General features: G+C 36.3%; 1 protein-coding gene across 1 annotated transcript in view; it reads right to left on the reverse strand.

The window, feature by feature from the left end:
- Positions 1-17701, reverse strand: part of UNC13C (unc-13 homolog C) — a 903686-nt gene that overhangs the window by 528429 nt on the left and 357556 nt on the right. The window contains exon 12 of the mRNA XM_007935152.2: positions 16036-16199. Coding sequence (XP_007933343.1) covers positions 16036-16199 — 164 coding nt within the window. The remainder of the gene's footprint in view (positions 1-16035; positions 16200-17701) is intronic.

The raw sequence follows: 17701 nt of genomic DNA on the forward strand, positions 1-17701 counted from the left end.
TTAGCAGTCAAGCCCTTAACCACTATGCCACAAGGACTCCTGTAGATTTTAGTGACTTCTGATTAAGGAGTAGATGTAAAATTTACTATAAAACTACTATAGATACTGGTTTGATTTCACTAAATAAAATATACTAAAAAACAATTTGAAAGATAGAATGGAATGATATTGGTTCACAATTTCCTAAGGCAAATTTTAAGTATGAATGGTGAAGTGAAAATCAATTAGGCCCATGAGGAAAAACCCCAGTATCTCACTCAGTACTATTTTACTTTGCATTAAAATTTTACAATAGTTTCAATACCAAATTAGCATTACCATTTTGTTGTTGTTGTTTGCCATCGAGTCGGACCCAACTCATAGCAACCCCTCCTTGGATTTCTGAGGCAGTATCACTACAGAAGTAGATGCCCAACCTTCCCTCCAAGGAGTGGCTGGTGGGTTTGAACCGCCAGCCTTTTAGTTAGCAGTCAAGTGCCTTAGGCATTTCGCTACCAGAGCTCCTAGGAGCTACATTTTTTAGAAATCTTTAAGAAATGACCAACAAAGTGCCTTTTTGGTATGTAGGAGAATAGAGGTATTTCTATATAACCAATATAGAGTTAAAGGCACAATAACCATGCATGCTTCATTGTAATCCTAACCCTGGGTTATATGACTTTAGTGTAGTGATTTTATCACTCCTAGAATTACTTCACCCATCTGTAGAACGAAGGAGCTCTTAAAAGACTTGGAGTAACTGTGTGATGCAAATTAGGAGATCAACTATTGACCAAAAGATTGGCAATATGAACCATCCAGAGGCTTGACAGAAGACAGACCTCACAGATGTGCTTCAGTGAAGATTACAGCATAGAAAACCCTATGGGACTGTTCTATCCTGTTATATGTGGTCGGTCAACATTAACTTGAGGGCTCCTGATGACAACTGCTAGGTGAAAGGTTGATGTTTTGAACCCATTCAGAGATATCTCAGAAGACAGGCCTGGAAATCTGCTTCCAAAAAGATCACAGCCTTGGAAACCCAATGAAGCTGTTCTAGTCTGCACACAAGGGGTCACCATGAATCAGAACTAGTTAGTTGATGGCAACTAACAACAACTATTAGAAGACCTAGCCTTCGCTGATTCTAACATCTTTGAACATAGATAGTGCATTGTGTCCTGTCATATGTTTTACTTCTTATCATGAACATTTGATTCCATTTTAGTCAAGGGTTAGAAGGGATGACAGGAAAGCAAGGGGCAGGGTAGTCAGCCTGAGGCAACCTTTGGGTTTTTCAGAACTTTCCACTAACAAGCTTCTCTAGGGTCTTAAACCTGGCTTAAGTGTCTGCCTCTGTATTTGATCTCTTAATGGGCAATTCAAGTCAAGATAAAACCCATCCCCCCAAAAAATCATCTCCATTGAAAACAATTTCCTTTAAAATGCTGTGGTTCCAGTATTACACTGAACTCAGGATAGGAACAAGACTAAAAGTACAAACTGTAATTTAAAATGACTGGGTATATTCCTGCAGTAATACACTCCTTCAGAAAAGTACCCTTTCAAATAATATACCTTAAAAAATACTTGTGTAATCTCTGGAAATTCTTAACATTTATCCTCAAAGGCATGATTAAAAACAACAGATTGATAATGTTAAAAACATTTGACTTCAATTTTTCTAGAAAATGGAGTTAGTGTTGAAATAATCTAACAAATTGAAATGCAGCTTCATGGGAAAAGTTAGAGTAACAAACTCTAGGATAATGATGCTTAAATTGCCAATAATGAGACAGCTACTGACTTATTTTCAGCTGAAGCAACCATGGCAACATTTATCAACTCTTAAATCCCCAAATATTTTAGCAAAGTATCAAGAAGTCATGTACATCTCAACAGCACAACTGGCTTCAGCTCACTTCCTATTGTTTCATAGCTATCATGATGGGAAAAAATAAATATAATAAAGATCTAACCCAAATGCCTTTACAAGGAAATTGTCCCTAATCACACCCAACTTGTAGTTTTTAAGAGAATGTCAATAGTTTTTAATCAATAGAAAAGCAGGGCTATTGGAAAGAAGTGTTGAGAAGAATATTCTTACACCATTGGAAAAGATTTCAGAGAAACAAAGATGAAAGACAAGACTATCAGTATTCTTGATACTAGAAAGTATACTGAAATGATATTTATTTATCTTGCTTGCTCAGATCAGCATGTATCTCTGTGATAAGTATATGTTATTCATCCTTGTCACTGTAGTGGGGCTCCAAACTTTAAGAATTACTTCTCCTGAGACAAAAAGCATCATAGTCTTTCACAGGTGCTACGGATTGCTCAGGGAGCTCTAGTAGCATAGTGCCTAAGGCACTTGACTGCTAACCAGAAGGCTGGTGGTTCAAATCCACCCTTGGAAGGAAGATGGGGCATCTGCTTCTGTAGTGATACTGCCTCGGAAACCCAAGGAGGGGTTGTTATGAGTTGGGTCTGACTCGACGGCACATAACAACAACAACGTGGATTGCTCAAGCCCTATTGTGGAGGTGTTGAGTCTAAGAGCAGGGGAGTAGAACATGAAGGTAATAGAATGCATAGAGCTTGGTGGAGTGATGGGAATTTAAGAGCAAGGAAGTGCGTAACCCTCAGGATTAGCCTTCTTTGACCCCTCCATATTGTGCCTTCATTTGTTCCTTCTACAGCTATGCTCTTATAGCATTCATGCACACCTCGATCACATTGTTTTATTATTTAACCTCTTCTTCCTCTTCCCACTAGACTAAGAGCTTACTGGAACAATACCCAAAACACCAAACTCATTGCCATCAAGTCAATTCCGACTCATAGCAACCTCCATTGGGGTTCTGAGGCAGTAAATCTTCATGGAAGTAGATTGCCTCATCTTCCTTCTGCAGAAAAGCTGGTGGGTTTGAACTGTGGACCTTTTAGTTAGAAGCCAAATGCCTCATCTATCTTTATTGCTGATTCTCCCTTAGCTTATATAAGTTCTCATATCCACTGCATACTTAGAAAATGTCTACTGAATAAAGGAATGCCATCTCCTAGAAAGTGAGCTACTGTGAGAAATAGGACCCTTATTTTTTGATGACTGCTGTGTTCTCAATGCCTAGAAAACCTTCTGGCACATGGTAGGCATGCAATAAATCTTTTTTAAATGAAGAATTAATCACTTGAGCAGAAATCCCTTTAGAAAGCAAGCTCACCATTCAAATAGCTAAAATTTTACTTTAATCTGGTCAAATATGAATTAATTTGAGACTGCTGGTGCTGAAGTACAGGTTGATTGTTAACCACCAAAAGTCAAAATATTGGACTAAGGTTTTTCTCTCATTTGGTATTATGGAGATAAGATCAATATAGAAGCCCAGATTTTGTGAAACACCTTCAGTTTCATTTTGCAAAAAATAAAAGGCCCGGAAAACACTCAGTTAAAATGTATCTGGCTTGAAAGAAATAACCTCCAGAGGACAATTTAATTTTTACTATCTTACATGAAAGTCATTGAGTATGTTCAGAAATGAAAAATTAGTCTGTGGGAATGGCAATAAATCTCACAAAACAGAATATGTGTGGACTGTTTAATGGAAAACCAATTTTCTCTGAAAACATTTGCCCAAATCACAATTATTGGGGGCAGAGGGGAAAAAAAAAAAAAGAATGTAACACAGTCTAACACTGAAACTGTACAGTACCATCAGCTAGTTGAAAAAAAATAAAGTCTGTCAGAACATTATTAGAAACATATGCTTGCATAAATATGTGAAGAGAGTCAAAGACTTCCAAAAACCTCATGATGGAAATAAGTTCCACGCCTGACTTCATGGAGCAAAGTAATGTGGAATGTTGTTCTCCTTAGGGAAAGGAACAGACTCTTGTTCTTACTGTCAAATTGGAAAATTATTTTTATTGTAGATGGATGGTTGCATTCACCATGTGGGAATAGATCCTTCCAGTCTTTGATCTATCACTTGTCCAAATATAGGAAAATTTTAATTCCTTTCCCCCTTCTCACAAATGCTCCTCAATGATGGATACATTTTTAAGCAACAAACAGAGCTAATAAATTGTACCTTCTAGTAAATGTTCTGTGGTAAAGGAGAAGGCATTTACAGAAAGCAGAAGGTACTCTGGAGAACTGGGAACTTCAGTATTAATGTTCAGGTTATTTACCAGCAAAATAGATTCAGCCTTCTTTTTATGATAAGCAATACTCAAGAGGACAATTTCATAATGTACTACCAGACTCTCTGACTTAATACACACTTCTCCTTTATTTATTTTCTGCTCCAAATCTGTCTCCAAAGAAATCGGACATTGTTCAAAAGAAATCAAGAAATCTCCACTGAAAGAGTAAAGATTACAATTTTACTTGGGGATCTGTCTGAGTGTAAGGGGACTTTAAATATCAAAGGAAGCTACAACTTAATATCTGCTTCTAATCAAATTATATCTAAGAAAGCCCACACAAATTAATAACTTTACCCTGTCTCAAACTCCTAAGTGTTCTGACTACATAGGTTATTGGTTCCTTCCTTGAAGCTAAGTTTCCCAACTTTACATTTTTAGAAATTAAGAGGAGAGAGTATTAAGATGGCAACCTACTAACAGACTGTGCTATACAGTTCCTTCTTTCAATAGAAATTTTGAGAAACTCAGTAAAACAGATACAAATAATGACCCTAGAGTTATAAGCAGCTAATGAGAAGACAAAGTATTAGATACAGTGAGGATGACAAAAAGGAGCAAGTTAATCTACTGGAAAAAAATTAAAAAAACCACCAAGGTGGCAGAGCCAAAGAGAAATCATTAGAAACACAAAGGAGGTTGAGGAGGAGGGGAAAAAAAGAATTTCACAGAATGCACACACACTAAAGACATAGATCAGGATTCCCATGGCTGGGGCTGCCAGCAGAGTCTGGAAGAGAGTAAAGGAATGGGAAGAGAAACTCTCTCCAAATAAACAAAACCCCAAATTGGACCCATGACAGTGGGCTCAAGTCTAACTCTTAGTAACCCCTTATAGCACAGTGTGAAGTGAGGCCTGACATTTCAGGACTTGTGGATCCAGGCAGAGGAGGACAGTCCTTTCTCCTTAAGGGTGGCTGGCAGGTTTGAGCTATAGAGCTTTGAAAGCTGAACACCACCATGGGTAGAGTGCTCCAAATGGAGCAAGGGGCTGTAGCTGTCCTTCTCCATGGCCTGCATCACTGACTGAATTATCTCACACTAAGCATAGAAAATGGGCTTTGGCTTTCTTCCCCTGGAGGTTGCTTCTTGTGCTGGTCTCCTTTCTCCTGTGCAGGTGCTCTAGTGATTGAGCAGATTCTGCCATGGTGACCAGCTCCCAGGGCCACTGGCTGAACATAACTTGCTGAGTCCTTCCTTAAATACCTTATCCTCCCTTCATGTTTGCATTGACCTCTTGCCCAATTTTTCTTTCTTTCTATCTGGTCATTTGCCCCTTTGCATCCTCATCTTTAATTTTTGCCTAAACTTCATCCCTTTTACCAGCCTTTGTTTTCTCTCTTTTTCTTACATTCTTTTTCCTTTTTCTGTACTGCTTGTCATCTATTTCTGTTCTATCTTTTCCTTTCTGTGCTTTTTTTTTTTTTTTTTTGGTGCATGTGTGCTGCCTTATCAATGGGAAGAGTTTATTAACCCTCCACTAGTCAGTTGCAGCAACTACACTGATCTCACTCAACAGATAAGTAACACCAATAACTCCTGCACCACAGGATGAATGACAGATGGTGGACAACACCTCACACTAACTGCAAATCCTATTCAGGACAAACAGACACCTGCACTCACATCCTCATCAACATGTTGATTCCATCAACAAAGAGAAAGCTGGAAAGTGACCCAATACAGGCAAGTTAACAACCAAAGTAGTACAACTACTCCACACTTCCAGATAAAATAAAACATAAAACTGGGGTGAAATAAATCAGTACATAATTAACAAGTAAAGACAACAACTTTAAAAAGTCCAGGAAACTGACAACTTCAAATCAAACAAACAAATAAAACAGGACAAGATAGTATAAACAAGTGTCCAAAATAAAGAATTAGGGTATCTCGCTGAAGAAGAACAGGTAATAGAACTATCTGATAAGGAATTATCATCTATCTATCTATCTATCTACACACACACACGTATATATATGTGTGTATGTATATGTGTGTGTGTGTGTGTGTATATATATATATATGTAGAGAGAGAGAGAGAGAGAGAGAGAGGGAGGAGAGAGAGAGAGAGAGAATGCTTCAAGAGCTCAAGGAAAGTATAAATAGAAGCAACAAGAAGACAGGCACAACCTTTGAAGAACTCAGGAAAATCATTCAAGAGCAAAGTAACAAAATAAACTCACAATTAGAAATCATACAAAACAGCATTTAGAAATGCAGGAGATGAACACAAAACTTATAGAGATATATAACACACATTGGAAAGACAAAAGAGTAGACTAGAACTGGCTGAAGAATACATTCCGAGCTAAAGACAAATCTCTCGATGCCAGCTTGTCTGAGAAAAAACCAGAACAAAGATATAAGAAAAATAAAAAAAAACCCTAAGAATTACAAGGAACAACATGAAAAGAAGTAACATATGCCTGATTGGAACCCTAGAAAAAGAAGAGGAGAAAAAAAAAATCATTGAGAAAATTGTCAAAGACTAAGTTACAGAAAATTCCCCCCATATCATGAAAGAACAAAGATATTTATCCAAGAAGCTCGATGAACCCCACATAGTATAGATGCCAAAAGAAAGTCATCAAGACATATCATAATCAAACTTTCCAAAACCAAAGACAGAGAAATTTGGGAGCAGCTTGGGAAAAACAACATATTACCTTCAATGGGCAACCAACAAAGCTCTGAACCACAAAACTTTGAAGGAAAAGAGTTGCCAATCAAAAATTATATATCCAACCAAACTGCCCCTCAAATATGAGGGTAAAATCAAGACATTCCCAGACAAACAAATTAAGGGAATTTGTGAAAACTAGCCGACTCGACGGCACATAACAACAACAACAACAACAGAGCAACTTTATAAGAAATGTTAAATGGAGTCCTTCCAATAGAAAACCCACACAGAAAATAACAAATTAAAATTGAGACGCTTGAGACCACTACTTAGAAAACAACCCAGAAAAAGATTCTCAAAATAAACTCACACAGAAAAAAATGTAAACAGAGAAAGAAGGGAGTCAATCTGTAAATGACACCAACAACAAAGAAAATAGAGAGAATATAAGTTCTAACTATAAAACTTCCAAACAGAGAGGAAGTCAGGATAAGGTCTTTACAGAAGAGACTGTTCCAGACTTAGGGAGACGTGAATTTAATTCAAGGTGCCCACAAAGAAAAGTAACAATCCTTCTAAACCAAACTAAAAGAAGAAAATCACAAGGGCTTAGTAAACGAAAACAATAACAAAGAAAAGAGGAAAAATATTTGTTAACAAGATGAACTCAGCACAGAAAAATATTTGGAACAAAGAAATTAACATCACACAAAAAAACACAATAGAATGACAACAATAAATTCACACCTCTCACTAATTACACTCAATGTGAATGGACTAAATGTACTGGTCAAGATAAAGAGCAGCAGATTGGATAAGAAAAGAAGACCCATCAATATGCTGCCTACACGAGACCTGCCTTAGACACAAAAATAAAAATGAGTTAACAATCAAGGAGTGGAAAAAATATATATCAAGCTAATAGCAAAAAAGGAAGCTCTGGTAGCACAGTGGCTAAGACACTTGCCTGCTAACCAGACGGCTGGCGGTTCAAACCCACCAGCCACACCTCGGAAGGAAGGTTGGGCAATCTTACTTCTGTAGTGATACTGCCTCGGAAACCCAAGGAGGGTCGCTATGAGTCAGGTTTGACTCGACGGCACATAACAACAACAACAACAATGGCAACAAAAAGAGCAGAAATGGTAATATTAATTTCTGATAAAACAGACTTCAAGGTGAAAACCAGTAAGGGACAAAGAAGGGCACAACATGATGCTGAAAGGGTCAGTTGAAAAAGAGGACATCAACATAATAAATACCTATGCAAAATACCAATGAAAAAGTGCCAAAATATGTAAAGGAAATATTAACTGAATTGAAAGGAAAAATAGAAAATTCTACAATAGTAGTAAGAGATTTTAACACACCATATTCAAGGAAGGACAGAACTAGAACTAAACTCAAAGATACAGAAGAACTCAACAACACAATCAACCAACTTGACCTCATATATATAGAACACTCCACCAAACAAAAGCACAATACACATTCTTTTCCAGTGCATATGGATTATTCTTCAAAATAGACCACATGTTAGGCACAAAACAAGCCTCAGTAAGTTTAAAAACACTGAAACAGTAAAAAGTATCTTCTTGGATCCCAATGCTATAAAATTAGAAATCAATAATAGGAAGACCAAGGACAAAGAGTCAAATATGTGGAAACTGAATAATATACTGCTCAAAAACCACTGGGCAACAGAAGAAACAAAATGTGAAATAAAAGAAAAAAAATCCTAGTAACAAATGATAAACAAAATACAACTTACTAAAACCCTTGGGATACAGCGAAAGCAGTACTCAGAGATCAATTTATAGCAATAAATTCACACATCAAAAAAGAAGAAAGAATCAAAATCCACACTTTAACTCAACAACTCAAACAATTAGAAAAAAGCATCAAAAGAAATCTACAGTATCCAGAAGTAAGGAAATAATAAAGATCAGAGGAGAAATAAATGATGCGGAAAACAAAACAAAATAGAGAAAATCAAAACAAGAAGCTGGCTTTTTGAAGAGATTAACAAACATCAACAAACAACTGGCAAATTTAACAAAGGAAAAGAAAGAGAAGATGCAAATAACACAAATGATAAATGAAGAGGGCAACATCACAACTGAACCAACTCGAATAAAAAAGATAATGACAAAATATTATGAAGAACTGGATTCCAACAGATTTGAAAACCAAGAACACATGGACAAATTTCTAGAAACAAAGGTAAAGCAACCCAGTCTGAGATAGAATACTTGAACAGACTCATAACAAAAGAAGAAATTTAAGTCATTAAAAAAAAAAAAAAACTCCCCACACAAAAAAAGTTCTCACCCTGACAGCATCACTGGAGAATTCTATCAAACATTCAGGGAAGAGTAGACACCTATACTCCTCAAACTATTTCAGAACATAGAAAATGATGGAATACTCCCAAATTCGTTCTATGAAGCAAGCATAACTCTGATACAAAAATCAGGTAAAGATACCACTAAAAGGGAAAACTACAGACCAATATCCCTCATGAATATAGACACAAAAATCTTCAACAAAATCCTTGCCAACAAAATCCAACAACATAGAAAAAAAAAAAAAAATACACCATGACCAAGTTGGATTCATACTAGGTATGCAACAATGGTTCAAAATCAGAAAAATCAATGCAATCCATCAAATAATAGAAAAACAAAAAAAAAAAGAACCATATGATCCTATCAATCAATGTGGAGAAAGTATTTGAAAACACCTATTCCAATACCTATTCAAAATTCTAAGCAAAACAGGAATATGTATATGCATATATGTAAAACCAACAGCCAACATTATTGTCAATGGAGAAAGACTCAAAACATTCCCCTTGGAACCAGGCAAGGATGCTATCACCACCTCTATTTAACATTGCATTGGAAGTCCTAGCCAGGAAAGGCATCCAAATTGGCAAAGAAGAAGTAAAGCTATCTCTATTTGCAGATTATGTGATCCTACACACAGAAAACCCAAAATACTCAGCAAGAAAATTACTGGAACTAATAAAAAGGTTATGACATAAATAGACTATCAATCATAACCCAAAATGAATAAGCAGTGGAAGAGAATGTAGATGACTGGGACCTTTTAAAAATTAAATTCTTATGTGCATCAAAAGACTTCTCCAAAAGAGTAAAAAGAAAACCTACAGATTGGGGAAAATATTTGGCTATGACATATCTGACAAGCATCTTACATCTAAAACTTGTAGAAAACTTCAACACCTCAACATCCAAAAGACAAAAAATCTAATTAAAAAATGGGCAAAGGACATGAACAAACACTTCAGTAAAGAAGCTATCTATACAGGTGGCCAACAAACACATGTAGAAATACTCACGATCATTAACCATTAGAGAGAGGTAAATCAAAACAACAATGCTTTATCACCTTACCCCAGCAATAATAATAAAGTTCAACAAGACAGAAAACAACTAATGCTGATAAGGGTGTGGTACAGTCACTGTGGAAAATGGTATGGCCTTTTCTTAAACTGAAAATTAAAATACCTTTTGATCTAGCAATTCCATTGCTAGGAATATATCCTAACAAGGTGAGATAGATCCAGGACATGAGTCAACATATGCACACCCATGTTCACTGAAGCACAATGCATTGCAGCAAAGGAATGGAAACAACTTAAGTGCCCATCCACAAATGAATGGATAACCAAATCATGGTACATTCACACAATGGAATACTATGCAACATTAAAGTAAAATGAAGAATCTATGAATTGGCTTATAATGTGGATTAATTTGGAACCCATCATGTTGAGTAAAATAAGTCAATCACAGAAGGACAAATATTATGTGAGTCCATTATTGTAAAAAAGTGAAGGAAAGATTTACAAAGGGAAGGAAATTTACTTTGTTGGTTACTGGGGATGGGAGGGAAAATTTCTGACTAGTTGGGGGTCACGTGTTGATTTGAGTGAGGGAAGAGGTGGTACTGGCAAGAGTGTGTAAGACCAGCATGGTAACAAGGCAAGGACACAGAAAGGTGCACAAAAGATAGACAACAGAGCCAAATACTATTACAAACACAATACTGCATTACCAGTGGCAATAAACACTAGGCTATGGGTAAATGCATAGACAAGTGAGATCAGGTGGGTAGACAGACAGGAATATACTCAAGACTAAAGGTAGATTCTGCTGAAGACAGTCTTACTGTCTTGCACTTGTGCTGAAAAATTATCCACATATATTACAGAAATAATAGAAGATAAGGTTGAACTAGCTTCTCAGAGACAACCAAACACCTTGAGGGACAGAATCACCAGGCCTGTGGTCTCAGGACCATAGTCTCAGGGGAAATCATACTCAATTGGTACAAGATAGTACATAAAAATCTTGTTCTACATCCTACTTTGGTGAATAGCAACTTGGGTCTTAAAAGCTTTCGAGTGGCCAACTGATATGCAATTATTGGTCTCCTCTCCTCTGAAGCAAAGAAGAGCCAAGAAAATCAAAATCATTTGGAAATCATTAGTCCAAAGATATGATGGACCACGAGGACCTCAGCCTTCGTGACTGTGATACCAGAAGATGCAGCCGGCACCGTTTTGTGTTTGTAAATAAATTTTTATTAAAACAGCCTCACCAATTTGTTTACCAACTATCTATAGCTGCTTTTACATCATAGCTACAAAGATAATAAGCACTTATGATCGAGACTGTAGGGCTCAGAAAACTGAAATACTTATTCCTTGACCCATTACTGATAAATTTGTTGACTTCTACAAACTAGACTGTCATCTAGTTTGAATGAGGACTTTTTAAGCCTGGGTTTTTAAAATTGGATAGGACCCAGTTTATCTACAGACCACTTGATACCAAACAAGTATCCAAAGAAATATTTTAGTACTATTATTATTTACTCAGGTTAAAAGGCAAGGGGAAATATCAATGCAATAAAATAAAAAAAGTTAATTCTCTTCTTTTCACATTCACTAATTTTTCTGTATTAATAGGACTGCTTTTAAAAAAATAGAAAACACAAAAATGAAAGGAATCTGACATCAGCTCATAGAATATTTTGGAATAAATTTACCCTTACCTTTTACTAGGATTCTTTCCTGAAACAGCTTGTTTTGGTATTTTTTTAATGTAGGTTTCTTTGGGGATAATAGTTAATTTACTTTAAACCTTTAATTACAGTTGCATTTTAATTGTGTTCAACTGTTATACCAGGCGCTCTGCCATATTATAACTCATTAACATTTGAAAGAACAGATCCCAGAGTCTCAGATTCCATAGTTGTTGTGAGGTGCTGTTGAGTTGGCGCTGACTCACAGCAACCCTATGTACAACAGAACAAAACACTGCCTAGTCTTGTGTCATCTTCACAATCTTTGCTATGCTTGAGCCCACTGTTGTAGCCACTGTGCTAATCCACGTCATTGACGGCCTTCTCCCTTTTCACTGACTTTTCACCTTCCCAAACATGATATCCTTCTCTGGGAAATGGTCCCTTCTCACATGACCAAAGTAGGTGAGACGAAGTCTGACCATTCCCACTTCCAAGTAGCATTCCAGCTGCACTTCTTCCAGCACAGATTTATTAGTTCTTCTGGCAGTTCATGGTACTTTCAGGATTCTTCGCCAACACCACAACTCAAAATCATCAACTCTTCTTCAGTCTTCCTTATTCATTGTCCAGCTTACACATGCATATGAGGCTACTGAAAATATCATGGGTTGGGTCAGGCGCACCCTAGTCTTCACAGAGATCTTTGTTTGTTAACACTCTAAAGAGGTATTTTGCAGCAGATTTGCTCAGTTCAATATGATGTCTGATGTCTTGATTGCTGCTTCCATTTGTGTTGACTGTGGATTCAAGTAGGTGCTCTGGTGCTGTAGTGAATAAGACATTTGAATGCTAACCAGAAGGCTAGCAGTTCAAACCTACCAGCCACTCCTCGAAGACTGGGTAATTTACTTCCATAGAGATACCACCTTGGAAACCCAAAGAGGCATCACTATGAGTCGGGACTGACTCAATAGCAGAGAGTTTGGTTTGATTGGTTTGGTGGATTCAAGTAAAATGAAATCCCTGACAATTTCAATCTTTTCTCATTTACTGTGATGTGGCTTATTGGTCAGTTGTAAGGATTTTTTATTTCATTATGGCTGCCCAAGTAAGTTACTGGAGTTGTGCAAGCAGAGGTTGATGACCACTAATCAGATGTAGTAACAGGTTTCTTCTTTGGGAAGGAAGTTAATTTAAGTAACTTATATGGTTCCATTTGAGTCCATACATCTATAAATCTTTATTATTTAGCATCAAGACTTTCTGTAAACTAAAAAAGCATATTACTTTCTCTAGCAGTAATAAAAATCATTCTTAGATTATGCTATTCTGCAGTTATGACTGGTGATTAAATGCAAAGCACAATGAACTTTGAAGACAAGTACTGAATTTTCTCCAATCTACATGTCACTGAGATAGCTGATATTAATTGAACATCTGGACCAGCATCAGGTCAGTTCAATGATCAATGATCTTAACATTAGTGTGAAAGAAAAGTCCTCTAATACATGCATCTAAATAGTTTATATATCATGCAGGTGTACATCTTAATGAAAAGTAGTTATCAACTTAGATGGGGTTTCAGAACTATCTGGCAAGTAGTGAAGTAAAGTCTTACTGAAATTCCTCAAAGAAGAGATGTATACCTGTCTGGGTTGCTTCTGTACTGTCACATCAAGTTATGTCTGGACTTCATGGCTACTAAATACATCTTCATTTTACTGAATTTGCAGCACTGATTTAAATATAGGAAGAATGGGCATTGTTTAAAGTTAGGTACAAGGCTGTGTAATGGCTCTGAATGTGCTTCTGGCTGTATAACGAGCAAATGACATTATAACCTTAGAGAGTGCACTTCAAACATTTGGACTTAAATACTTCCTTAGATACAAAACAAATTGGTTTGCAAATCTTAGAGTGTTTAAGAATCACCTGAATGGCTTATTAAAACACAATTGCTAGGCCCCAGTCAAAAGATGAGCAAAGGAATATTCACCAAAGTGGATATTCAAATGGTCTAAAGACAAAGGAAATATGCTCAATGTTTTTATTTTTTATTATATTATTATATTATTATTAAGCTATCAGAAAAATGTAGATCCAAACCATGATGAGATATCATTTCACTCCTGCTAAGATGTTTAAGATAAAAATAAATGAACAAAATAACAAATATTTGCGAGGATAAGGGAAAACTGGAACCCTTATCCATTGTTGCTGGGAATGAAAAAATGGTACAGCCATTGTGGAAAATAGTGTGATGTTTCCTCAAAAGACTAAAAATAGAACTACAATATGGCCCAGAAATTCCACTCCTTGGTATATACCCTATGGATCAAATAGAAGTGGCACAAACATATGAATGTATACCTATGTTCATTGCAGCACTAGTCACAATAGTAAAAGGATGAAAACAACCTAAGGGCCTATCAATGGATGAATAGATAAGTAATTTGTGGTACATACATACAATGGAATACTATTCAGCAATTTAAACAGAAAAAAAGAGTTGCCAAAACATCTTGGAACACAGAACCTGGAGGCCATCATTATGTTGAACAAAATAAGTCAATCACACAAACAAATGTAAGTTTTCACTTCTATGAAGTGAGATGAATAGTTCATTAGTGGTTACCAGAGATGGTGAAAGGAGAGCAATTCACTTTCTATATACTTAACACTTGTTATTTTTGGTGATAGGAAAGATAACACTGAATGTGGATGAAGTGTGCACAGTTTGACAGAGGTAAACAATGTCATTAAAATGTATACAAGGGAAAAGGACCTTTGTAATTGTTATGGCATATATAATTTTGAAACAATAGCAACAACCAAAGAATATATATATGTATACATGTAGACAATATAGGCATGCATGTGAGTATATATTGTGTGTATATATAGATGTACGCATATATTTAAGCATGGATGTGACTATACTCATATACACAATGAAACACATAGGAAGCACATTATGGTTTTCAACACAATCAAACACTTTGCAGGATTTGTTTCCTGGGTTTGAAGGATCAGGATCACACTCATGTGTAACATCTTGTTCAATTGACATAATATGGTTCATAAGGCTCATGTTCTATATCCTAGCTTGGTGAGTAGCATCTGGGGTCTTCAAAGCTTGTGAGTGGCCATTTAAGATAAAACCAGTGGTCTCTACTCATCTAGCACAAAAGAGAAAGAAGGAAACCAAAGACCCAAGGAAAATCTATACCACAGGACTAATAAATAGTCTGCATGAACCATGGCATCATCTACCTTCAGACCAGAAGAACTAGATGGTGCCTGGCTGTCACTCAGGGCCATTCTAACCAGGGCCACAATAGATGGATCTTGATAGAAGGAGAAAAAAAAAAAAAAATGGAATAGAACCTCAAATTACCAAAGGGAAAACAAAAAACAAAAAACAACCCACCCACTACTTTATCAGTTGGGACTGGAGGACTCCTGGAGGGTGTTGCCCTAAGATATACTTTCAACCTTGAACTGAAGCTAGCCTGAGGTCACTTTTCAGCTACATATTAGAATAACTCACAAAATAAAGAATACCACCCATGAGTACGGTCATCTTTAAGTAACTATCTATACATGACCAAATGATCAACAATTACTTTAAAACAAAGAGGAGAATGTAAGGGGGCAGGAAAAATAGGTTAATGGAAACTGAACAACTGGAATGAAAATGTATCAAGAATGCTCACTCATTATGAAGACTGTAACTAATGTCACTGAAGAACTTGTGTATAAATTGTTGAATGGGAACCTAAACTACCATGTAAGTCTTCACTGAAAATACAGTAATTATTTATTTATTTTTCAAACCCACAATTCAGAGTTTCAGAACCAGCCTCTCTGGGAGGGGTGTGCTATTATGCACTGGTAACAAGTTCCCAAGTGTATCTATCTGATATTGCTGCTCTAGGACCATATTTCAGTATTATTGGGAATGTGGTAGTGGTGAATTACTAAATTGTTTAAAAAGAAAAAACTTTGCAACTGTATATGACAAGGCATTAAGCATCAAACTTTCACATTAAAATGTAATTTTTTTTTTAAATCAAAGTTGCATGTCAACTAGAAGTGAAATGGATACTTTTTTACTTTTCACCAGAGATTTTTTTAACAAGTAAATGTTCTAAAGTACTTACGTCATTGCTTGATAAATGGATTCGATCCCGTAACGCATAGCAAATTCATCCACTATTTCTTGGGAAGCATCATCAAAGAAAACCTTCCAGGCTTCATCCCCTTTGACCTCTGGGATTTTCACTACACCATTAGATTTCACTTCAGTCAAGTAATGGAACAGATTCTAAAGATAAAAGGGTTTTCAAATGTTCTGTAATTTCTCACAATCCCAGAAATATTTAAGTATAACTTTCAGTAAAATATGTTTGTATTGTAATTGCTTCTAATGTTTCACCAGCCATCAGAGGCAAGAGAATATCTTGCATTTTAGTAAGTCACCTTATCTGTTATACAAATCTGCTTTTCTGCTAGGGTCTGTACAGAATTGATTCAAGTATTTTTTGTATAAACAAACATCTTCAGAAGGAAATGAAAGTGATTGCATGTAAACATTTCTACATGCTAGAACATGACAGCAATTCTGCATTCATGGACTGAGTCAATAATAGAGCCTTGAACAAACAATGTGATTGTGGCTATGTCAGCACATCAATTATTTATATAAGTGATAACAAGGGCTTTGGCTACAAAATGTTAGAAGGTAGGGCAATCAAGGAAGTTGAAAGGAATGTTTGAATATTTTGTAATAAGAAAAAAAAAAATTACTACCCACAGTTCCTTTTTGCCTCTATCAAGTGTAGTAAGTGCTACATGGATGCAGCTTGAGTCAACTGAAGGACCTTTTTTTTTGGTGGGGGGCGGTTATAATGCTTCTGGTTTGTGGACCAGCAGGAAAGATTCTGGAAAGCAGAGCGTAACACTGTTCCTTCTAATCCTGAATCATCTACGCTTACATCTGAAGGCCAGAGTTGGTTTCACATTCATGCCAGGTTAAGGGAGCACTTTTCCTTTGTCTGAAAACCTCAACAACTTTCTTGAAAGATTATCACAGACCAGATTATAGTCAGAAAATTAAGTCCAGATCCTGTATCTAATTACTTGTGCAATGTGCAATATGTGTATGGCTTAAAGACTGTTCCTTTTTTCCTTCTCTAATAGAATGGAGTGCAAATAATTGCATATGTAAATTTTCATGTTGTTAGGTGCCATGAAGTCAGTTCCAACTCTTAAAGATCCTACGTACAACAGAATGCAATACTGCAGTATTTCCATCTTTACCTTTTAGAACATGGGGGACAGTATATTGCTCAATCTCACCTCCTTCATTTTGATAAATGGGAAAAGTATCATTTTCATCAGAGAAAGGCTCCGGTGATACCTCTAACTTAACTCTCTCTCAGATGCAAAGTAGTCAACAGGAAACCAAGATTATCTCTGTGTTATCTATATTGTAGCACACAAGGGCCTAGTGAATTTGCCATTTGAATTTATGTTGGATGTTCTCCTTCTCCCTCCAAGTCCAACCAGACCCTACTTTGGAGTGAGTGCGTTCTCTACTCCATGAGTAGGGTAACCTTATTTTCCACACCTATATGAATATGTGGGAAAGGGTAGTTAGGATGGAGGAGAAATCACCAAGTATGAAATCCTTTGTTATACTCAGAAAAAGTAAGAAAAAAAAAAATGACTGCTTATCACATTGGCTCCCAAAGGTCACTGATATATTAGCATTTTAAATATTACTACTTCTAAACAATTTCCTACTTAAATCTTTAATAAAATCTG

This window comes from Orycteropus afer, unplaced genomic scaffold, assembly GCF_000298275.1.
Source record: "Orycteropus afer afer isolate SDZICR_OR568_19922 unplaced genomic scaffold, OryAfe1.0 scaffold00026, whole genome shotgun sequence".
In the NCBI taxonomy this organism is placed as follows: domain Eukaryota; kingdom Metazoa; phylum Chordata; class Mammalia; order Tubulidentata; family Orycteropodidae; genus Orycteropus; species Orycteropus afer.